We start from the raw sequence: 9,783 nt of genomic DNA, 5'->3' as shown, positions 1-9,783 counted from the left end.
ACCCCCCCACCAAAAAAAAATAAATAAAAAGTGTTTTAACTCAAAGTGGCTTTAATTTTGTGCTACAACATTCGGAATCACAACCGTGGAACATTTACAAAAAAACACATACTCTTTAGAATGTATTAATAACACTTTTTTTTTAAACACAAAAATTTGCTTACAAAAAAAAAAATAGCTTCTAGTGGCGACGTCAGCGCGGTGAACGCAGCTAATGTTGCGTTTAACGTTCTAAAAAAGCTCGAAAGGTTCAAATAAAAACGACAGTGTAGAAATCTTTTTAAGGCTTTTTTTTGTTTGTTTCTTTCTTTTTAAAGGGTTATAAGTGTCTTTTTTTTTTCGTTGACAACCGCTAACTTAAACAGCGACTGTCGCTAATCGGCGAACGGAGACAATGTTTGAATTTACAAACGATTGCCGTAATTCAGCCAGACGACCACAAGGCGTCGCCACCGTGCCGTCGTCTTGGCAACTCAGTAATCCCATTTCTTCATCCACCCATAAAGTAGTGTTTGCTTCATTTTTTTTTTTTTGGGGGGGGGGTTCTATTTCACATCCTGGGCTCATGGCTTTGCGGCATGATGGCAACGATCACGGGTTGCTGGGCGGCAGGCGCCGATCCCTCGCCGTCGTCCATCTTGGAGCGCTTGGCCTGAGGTTGGTCGCCCGCGCCTGCGCCCGCTTGCGGGCGACTCACCAAAACCGGAGGGGAGCTGGAGGCCTGAGCCGCCAGAATTTGGAGAGGACTGCTTAGGCCTGCGGGGGCGGAAGAACGGGAGGCTCAGATATTATGAGGAAAACAAAAAAAAACCCAGAAAGAGGAAACGAGGCGAAAGGTACCCGATGTGAAGGCGGCGAGGCTGTTTGCCGCGGCCGCGGCGGCGTTGGTGGTGTGCTTTCCGTTCTGCGTGACGGCGTGCGCGGCAAGTGGATGCGGGCCCGGCGCCGGGTTGCGCGCATCCGCCGCGTGCCCGGCGCTGTCCAGCGCCTGGATCACCAACTCTCGCTTCGGCTGCGCCTCTGCGCACGGCGAAAATATGACCAAAATGAATTTGCATCATTTGGAGATGGAGAGCTGCCGTTTGCCCCCCCCCCCCCTCGGGCCGCCATTTTCCGACCCACCTCTAAGCTCGCCGCCGGGCGGCCCGACGTTGAGCGGCGATGGGGCGCAGTAGCCGTTGGGCGGAGCGCCGGTGACCACGCGCAGCATGGTGACGGAGGACGGCGCCCCCTTCTGGAGCAGGTGGACCTGGCCGCCGCCGCCGCCTCCCGGGAGGAGGGCCAAGGCCTTGCCCAGGGCGGCGCTCGGGTGCGGCGGCGCCGCCATGATCACCGGTTGAGCGCTGACCGGAGACCCTGCGGGGACATGCGCACACACACAAAAAAAAAAAGTCACAAGAAGGCGTGAATATCCTTTTTTTTTTCTTCCTTCCGTAACAGTGGCCGGAAAAATCTGCTCTTGTTGTCGGCTTGTGGGAAAAAAAAAAAAAAAAATCGCCGCTTTCGACTGACCGGGCGCGCTCTGCGAGTATCGATATTCGGGCACGGCGGCCAGCTTGTGCGCCAGCTGCTCGTGGTGGTCCGGGGGACCGGGAGACCCCTCCCGGCTCAGACACTCGGGGGTCTGCAGCCCGCTGGACGGCGGCGAAAGCAGGCCCTGGTGGGTGGGCGACGCCGGGGCGCTCCTGCGAAACGACAAAAGCCGCAAAAGCAAAAAAGGTCAGGGCGGCGGCGGGGGCGCGTGCGGCAAAGCAAGCGCCACTTACTTTGTCCTGCCCCCCCCCATCACGCCGCAGCCGGCAGCACAAAGGACAAACAAACAAAATGGTTACCGGTCGTCGTTTGATACCAATTGCGCCCCCAAGTGTCGGCGGCTGCTCTCGCTAGCATCCAAAACGATACATTATACGATACCGGGCCGTTTCGAGATTTGAAAACAAATCAGAGGAATTTGGTGAAAAGAACTCGAAAATGAGTCAACGGGGGGGTGGCAGAGAAGGAGTTATGCCCGCCCTCTTCCGAGTACCAATCAGGAGGTGGGCGGCGGCATTGTGGAGCAACTGAAGAGCCTTGATGGAGGATTGGTTGAATTTTTGTTTTTGCTTGCGAAATTGAAAAGGGTCAAGGATGAACGAGAAGGCGGAGTCCACGAGGAGTGGCTTACCGGGACGAGAGGGGTCCGAAGGGGGTCCGGAAGCAGGCCACGCCCCTCTGCCGGCGCTTGCGGAAGGCCTGCTCCACCAGCTTGCCCTCGGAAGCCGAGTCCACGCGCCAGAAGCTGCCCTTGCCCGGCTCGTCCTGCGAGCGCGCCACTTTCAGGAAGTAGCGGTTCAGCGACAGGTTGTGTCGGATGGAGTTCTGAGGGGGGGGGGGGGGGATAAAAAAGGGCCGCGCACGTTCACTCCGTCAAGTCGCCGCCCAAATTCAAATCGAGTCACGTGGAAAAACAAAACAAGGCAGAATATTTAAGTCGGATATTTAGAGGGGAAAAAGGTCGGAAACTACGAGATTATGGTCACATTTTGGGGGGGGGGGGGGGATTAAAAAGTACAAATATTACGAGGGGTCAAGTTGGAGTTTAAAGTGTTTTTTTTTTTTTTTAATCCAAATGTGGTCGTAACCTTGCAAGAATAAAGAATTGAAAAACAATTCATAAAAGTGGTCATCACAACAGCCTGAGATTTTTTTTGGGGGGGGGGCAGATCATAAATCAGAATAGTAAAAGAGTAAAAATTATAAATAAATAAATTTAAATAAATATTTATATTATATATAATAAATAAAAATAAGAACAATTATAGGGGGGGCTAAATTTAAATTTTGGGGGAGGGAAAAACACATGATAAAATTAACATCATATATTTTATTTATTTTTCTGGGGGGGGGCCTTTTCAGAAAGAAGTTTTATTTTTTCAAGAGCAGTCGTAATTAAAAGAATACGGTAGCTGTGCTAAGACAAGGATTTTTTTGGGGGGAGGGGAGTAGATGGAATATTACAAAAATGAGGTCCAAATTAAAAGCTTTATGGTTACATCAACTTTTTTGGTTTTTAATCTTAAGTCATAATATTACTCAAATAAAGTGGAGAAAAAAAGTCCCACTTGGGTGAAATGTAAAAAAAAAAAAAAACCCCAAAAATTCAACCCCCCAAAAAGCAGAATTTTAATAAATTTGGGGGAATAACAAAAAAATCAGTTATGAAATTGAAGTCCTATTTTAGGGAAGAAAAATCTTCAGCTTTTAATTATGATGAGTTTTTTTATCATTCATTCAAAAGATTATGACCAAGTCTTTTTTCTTATTTTTTTTTGGGGGGGTGGGGGGTCATTGGCGCACACCTGCCAGCCCTTGTCCGCCGTTCGGTAGTACGGGTAGTGTTTGGTGATGTGAGCGTAGATGCCGCTGAGCGTCAGCTGCTTGTCGGGCGCCGAGGAGATGGCCTGGACGATCAGCTGTGCGTACGAATACGGCGGTTTGGACTCATCCTGGGGGGGGGGGGGGGGGCACAAAACATTGATTTAGAATGATTTTGAATCCACTTCAATGTCAAATAAAATCATATCTGAATATTCGAAAGAATAATCGATTCTAAAAAATATTCAGTGGTTACGCCCCCCCCCCCACCCCGCCCTCCTTATTTCAATAAACGTTAAAAAGTGCATCGCTGACGACAGCTCTCCAATTTTTTTTTCCTTCCTTCTCGGCGTACGGCTCCTGACGACGACAACAACAAAAACAACCCCCCCCCCCCCCCCCCACAAAGAGAAGGCGGTGTGACGTCAAGGGGTTTCTTTCAATACCTTGGGGCTGTCGTCTCCGCCGGCGCCGCCCGACTCCCCTCGGGGCTGCTCCGGGGCCGCGTCGCGCCTCTGCTCCGACACGGCTTTGGCGGCATACTCGGCCACCAGCTGCAGGTCGCTGGTGACGTTGCGGACATCGCGGTAGCCCGACGAGCCGGCGCCGCGGGGGCTTGCCGGGCAGGAGTTGGGAACGCTGAGACAGAAGAGAGAGAAATTTCAAGTCCCGTTTTTTTTTTCCAGAAACGTAGGAGAATAAAACAGCACTTGGAAATGTTTCTGAGAATCAAGTGGCAATTTTTCAATCATGACACTCCATTTGTATTTTTTTCCCCCCAAACTTAAGATAAGATAAGATATCCTTTATTCAATAAGTGACAATATTGCAAGATTGTTGTTTTCGAAATAGAAAAAAATGACTGACTCCTCATAAAATCAAACCGGATTTCCGTACCAAACAACAATAATCGCAATATTTTTTTAACATGTCCCCCCTCCCCTTATTATTTGGAGGAAAACAAGGCCACTGAGAAATTCATTACTATCGAAGAAAAAAAAAGTCAATCAATCAATCTAACGCAATTAATATTAAATTAAATTGACATTTATTAACAGTTGGAATCTGTGAGGAATAAAGTTGATTTCTTGAGGGTTTTTTTTTTTTATTTGGAGAACGTCATCATCATATAATCAATAAAAGTCGGACTTTCAAGCTCAAAAGTCACGGGAAAAAAACACGTCCACCTTACTAGTGGAGACGCTGGCCTCGCGTGTCTTTTTCATGCAGGGGGGCTCACGACAATAATCAACGGCGTATGTTAATCATTGGCCAGCGTCCAGGCCGCACAAGCAACAACAGCTGCTGCTGCTGTTTGCCAAGTCAACAAGGCAGCTGTGATTTGGCATGAGCAAGGCACGCACGCACGCACGCACAATTTCCTGGTTCGACAAGCTAAGGAGCTGGAGCCTGCGCGCCGCTTTTGTCGGCTCCAATCCGTGCGGCTTGATGCTCGCTTGTTCAAAAATTCTACTTCTTTAAGCCAAAGACAAATCGGCATCGTATGACCAGAAGGGTCATTTCCCCCCCCCCCAAAAAAATGCTGAGTCCATGCCAAACCAATCCTCTCCTCCACCAATCAGGCAGCTCGTCGCTGCAGGGCTGCCATATAAGGCACACGCAAGAGGAGAGAAAGCACAGCAGTGACACGGCAGCGCCACAAGGGGGCGCTTTCGCCATCCACAAAGAGTTCAGCCGAGAAACGCAACGCTACGCAAGAGATATGAATGAGCTCACGTCAACATCACACACACACGCACACACACACACACACACACACACACACACACACACAGCGTGCAGTCTCAACGTGTCGCATCTTTTCACTTTTTTTCAGTTTTGGGGCATTTTGTGACATGAAACAAGTTGTGGGGTTTTGGGGGCTTTTTTTTTTTTTTTTGCATGTGGTCGTGAGGAACTGCTGTTACTTATGCGGCTCTTATTCAAATAGTGGCCAATTGTTGCCATCATTTTAGAATCTAATTTTCAACTGTAATATTTGGGTGTTAGGTTGGCTCAATTTAATTTTGGGGGCCTGGGGGGGGGAGAATTGTGGTTTTAGTATTATTGTTTGAATTGTCATAAAAGAATAGCAGGTGCAATTTTTTTCGATTGTATTTGATCCATTTTCATTTTTTGATTTTTTTTTTTACTTCAGGCATTCATGATTAAATGGCGAGCATTTTTTTTAAATAAAATGTTTTAAACTAAATATGTTTTCTTTTTTTCCTTAGTTTGGTAACTTTTTCCAGGACCCCGACATACTTCTATGATGTTTATATTTGACCGGAACCATGTGTAAACTTTTTTTTTTAACTGACGTTTATGTGGGTGCGCGTACCTGAGGGTCCCCGTGGGCGACGGCAGCGGCGGGCCGAAGGCCCTGATGTGCTCTTCGTGCTGCTGCGCGGTGGGAATGCTGATCTTGAGCGGGGAGATGTGAGGCAAGAGCGCGCGGATGGGCGGCGAGGGCGCCTCTTTCTCCCGCTGCCGCTCGGGGGGGACGAGCGAGGCAAATTGGATCTTGATGACTGTGCTGGGAAAGCGGAACACGCACCTATGGGAGGGAAAGGTGAGAGCGGGTTGTCATTATTTCACAATGCCATTTGCATTTTTTTTTTAAAGCAAAAAATAAATAATAGTGAGAGTTGTACAGCGGCACACCGTAGTTTAGTTTCCCCGTTTGATCCTCACGAGGGTGTGTTAGAGCTTCATGTTTTTGTTGTTTTTTTACTTGATTGCTTTTATAAAAGAATAATCTAATTTCGGATATGTGATGCTTTTGAATTATATCTTTCTTTCTATTTTGGGGTAGTATAAAATTCAATTGTTCCTACCAATCCTGCAACCCCCCCCAACCAAAACAAATAAATAAACACAAAACCCCAAACTCTAAGGTCTGTCTTAAAACGGCAACTGGCCCAAACAGTGAGCAGAACGTCGTTACACTCGGAATGCCACTGCTAGGAGCTGCACAACTCATGACATCTCAGCTGATGCAATAAATAGAAAACTGTCAGGCCGCAATGAGCCAAAAGCTTCCAAATTAAAAAAAAAACATGCCAAGATTATTTTTAACGATTCCTTTTCACCGGCAAGTGCCATGTGCTTCGAGCATTGTGGCCAAAAAAAGCCTCAACTGCAACAATTCATTGACTAGGATTAATTCTATTAATAATGCTCATCACGATTATTGCTTACATTATTCTCTTGCGTGAATTTGTCCACTCTTTCCATCAAATTGATTAAAATATGTTTTACTCATTTCTCATTAAAGTATTCCATGTCTTTAATGTAAGCAACAAACATACAAATATTGGTCAAATGCTCAAAGTAGACACCCTGCGTGGACGAGTTGGTCTTGTGTTGATTCCATGTGCTTCTTGTCATTCCACACTCGACTTCCGGGATCGGCAGCCCAAACCCTCGCAAACGGCCAATCAGAGACGAGCAACTCCACGCCCCACCCCCTCCGATTCCCACCCAGACTGCAACACCTCCCCGCCCCCCTCGCTGCCCAGCGGGCTGATTGACAATCACAACACAGCAAACGCCCAGAGCGTATTTGTGGCCGCTAAATAAAGTGTAACCAGCATCTTTTTGGGTACAACCTCAAACAAACGCGTGCTCAGCGTTGAGCGACAAAATTCACACCAAACGAGTCTTTTAACAGCAGAACAAACGCACCTCCCATCAAGGGGCCCTGGTGTGGACTTCGCAGTGGTGCGTTTGTTTACATTGACAGCAACACGTCGACTAACAACACTTAAGACAGCTATTGACAAATATGACACGGCAACGAATGACCACTGTACACTGTAAACGGTCTAAGGCGCAAGCACGGGTGGCTGAGGTTGACAAATACATTTTATTGTCAATAAAACAACGGGGCTAAATTAACACGTAGTCTCTTGTGGGCTAAGCTAACGAGCTAGCTTAGCTGAAGTTCATTCACTTGCTTCCCAATGGTGTGGGGGAAAACTGTTTTAGACCCACAAATAACAAATAAGCTACTCAAAATTAACATATTCGGTGACATTTCTTTTCATTTTTAGTCTAAAGTCTATTGGTTTACATTGGCTATCCGTGGTTTGTTTTGAATTAGATTAACTCTAACAACTTAGCCCTAACTCCCTAGCAAAAGCATTAAAAGTGCTCAAAATAACCACCAACTTTAAAACGTACAGAACTTTGAATGTACACGTTGTTGAGAATGTACGGGAAATGTCATTTGAAAAGCGCAACTATCACGTTTAAGATAGTTGTGTAAGAGGCTACAGGCGGAGCTCACTGTCGGGGAAGCAGCAGCGGCGGCGCCCCTTTCCGCTGGAACACTCCGTCCACGAACACGCCATTCTTGCCCAGGCAACGTAGCGAGAAGCCGCTCGCCTCGTCGTAGCCGAGCTGCAAGTGCCGCCGCGAGATGAAGCTCGAGTGGCCCATGTTGATGTCCACGGAGCCGTGGGACGAGTTCCGGCCGATGGTGACGGTCCTTTGGCGCATGACAAACTCAAAGTCCCGACCCTCGAGTCTGGCCAGGGCCTGTGGGAGAGGAGACACCAGACGAGCCGGGCGCAGCCCGGCGCTGGCGGCGGCGGCGCCGGCTTCAGTCAGCGGCGGAGTGAGGAAGGCGAGCGACGGCTGATGGTGGAAGGCGTGCGAGGTGACCGCCACTCGCACGGGGCTGCACGGCGCCGACTGCAAGGCGAGCAGGGCCCGAGCTCCCGTGTCCTCCCGGTAGTCTGCCATGTTGTTTCGCGGGGGGTCAAACACACTTCCACAGGCACTTCGCACACAGAGTTGCAACGTGAGAGTTTGGGGCCGGGGCACTTGTTCGCCGGAGCTGACAGAACAACATGGAGTTCGGGCAGCGGGGAAGAATCGGGATGGAGCCTCGGCAGGAACCGGACTGATGCTTCGTTCAAGTACACCTCGTAAACTCCTGAACTAATATGTAACGTCCAGCATTTATCTGAAGCGCTTGATCGAGGGTCACGGGCATGCTGGCGCCTATCCCAGGTGCCTTCGTACACCCTGAACGGGTTGCCATCCAATCGCTGAGCACGCGTAGACTCTCACAATCACACTTCAGGATAATTTAGACTAGAGTGTTCAGTTAACCTCCCATGCATGTGTTTGGAATGTGGGAAAAAAAACCGGAGTGCAGAAAGAAAAACTCCGCAGGCACGGGGAGAGCGGGAGAACGACACGCACAGGAAGACCTGGACTCGAAACCCATGACCTCTGCATTGTGATGTGGATGTGCTAACCAAGTTGACCGCCGTCCCGCCCACCACTGTTAAAAACAAATAATCAGTTAGACCAGGGGTGCCAAAACTTTTTGGACCAAAGATCTACTTTTCGATCAATTAACCTCACGGGATCTACCCTTTCCGTGCCCTCGGTGACTTGTACAACACTGCTATCTAACTGGAATCATGATTTACATTATGTGTTGTTGTATTCTATTGCGGTACGTTCAATTACATTAAAGTCACATTACGTTCAGTCAGCTGTAATATTTTCCTGTCTCTATTTTGGTCGACAGTTTCTGCACATTTCATGTAATTTTTTTTCGTAATTTTCATTCAATTTTTTTTGTCAAGTCAACTGTATTTTTAGAGCAGCCATCGCTGCATACAAAGTGCTGTACATGGAGCAATTTTCCTATTTTGGTCAAATATTTGTCTATATTTCCATCTTCTATTTAAGTTTCATTTTGCAATTTTTGCTCTCAATAGAGCCCCACGAGAACCGGTCTGTTCAAATAACAGCAATACGTCATTCTTAGAAGTAGTGACATTTCCTGTGAGACACACTCTGTAAAGCAGACGGAAGTACATTTTGGCACCAACATTTGTTGAAAGACGTGCAAGTGAAAAAGCTCAAAAGAAAAAAACAAAAGCAGAGACCAGTATAAAATTGTTTCTCGCTGACGCTACATGGCAAGAATTAAGTGCCGCATAAAAGTAATCCAATAAGTGAGTCACCATTATGCTGCTTTTGTCACATCCATGTGGTCTACTGTACAAGCTTGGAAGAAAACGTACGCTTGGCTTTTGTCCAATCGCAGCGCTCAAAACATGTGTCGGGTGCAAAAAAGAAGCTGCTTGGCTCCGCCCCCCTCTCGCTTCCCCCCACCCCTCTTTCTTTTTTGTTATCGCTCGTCTGTTTATAAACACGGAAAGAACAAGATGGTCACAAAACGCGGAGAACTGGATTTAGAGAAATGGATTAGGCAGGCCGATTTCATCATCAGGATCCGGAGTGATACCCAAAACGTCCACGAGAGGGTGCTGTTCACACGGGCTCTTGATGAAGTACACGTACATTCTTCTCCTCTCGTTTTAGTTTTTTACAAGCTTTGCATTTGGACTGATATAGTTTGTCCTTTATTTGTGTATTTTTTTCCAAAATGTATCTTAAATG

General features: G+C 47.6%; 1 protein-coding gene across 1 annotated transcript; it reads right to left on the bottom strand.

Moving 5' to 3' along the window:
- Positions 1-31: 31 nt before the first annotated feature.
- On the bottom strand, positions 32-8,330 carry foxk1 (forkhead box K1). Its single transcript, XM_052085197.1, has 9 exons — positions 7,646-8,330; positions 5,696-5,911; positions 3,801-3,993; positions 3,339-3,485; positions 2,165-2,358; positions 1,513-1,685; positions 1,123-1,356; positions 841-1,020; positions 32-756 (listed from the first exon to the last, which is right to left on the bottom strand). The coding sequence occupies exons 1-9, from the start codon at positions 8,101-8,103 to the stop codon at positions 551-553; spliced, it is 2,001 nt and encodes a 666-aa protein (XP_051941157.1). The 5' UTR covers positions 8,104-8,330; the 3' UTR covers positions 32-550.
- Between the last annotated feature and the right edge of the window lie 1,453 nt (positions 8,331-9,783).

Source organism: Hippocampus zosterae, chromosome 13 (assembly GCF_025434085.1).
Source record: "Hippocampus zosterae strain Florida chromosome 13, ASM2543408v3, whole genome shotgun sequence".
NCBI classification, from domain to species: Eukaryota; Metazoa; Chordata; class Actinopteri; order Syngnathiformes; family Syngnathidae; genus Hippocampus; species Hippocampus zosterae.
The sequence above is the reverse complement of the archived record's forward strand: the minus strand, read 5'-3'. Positions and strand labels throughout refer to the sequence as shown.

Coding starts and splice junctions, on each gene's coding strand:
- foxk1 (XM_052085197.1), bottom strand. CDS start 8,103: ATGGCAGACTACCGGGAGGACACGGGAGCTCGGGCCCTGCTCGCCTTG. Junction 3,994..5,695: donor TCGCCCACGGGGACCCTCAG/GTACGCGCACCC, acceptor CTTCTGTCTCAG/CGTTCCCAACTCCTGCCCGG. Junction 2,359..3,338: donor CGGCGGACAAGGGCTGGCAG/GTGTGCGCCAAT, acceptor CCCCCCCCTCAG/AACTCCATCCGACACAACCT.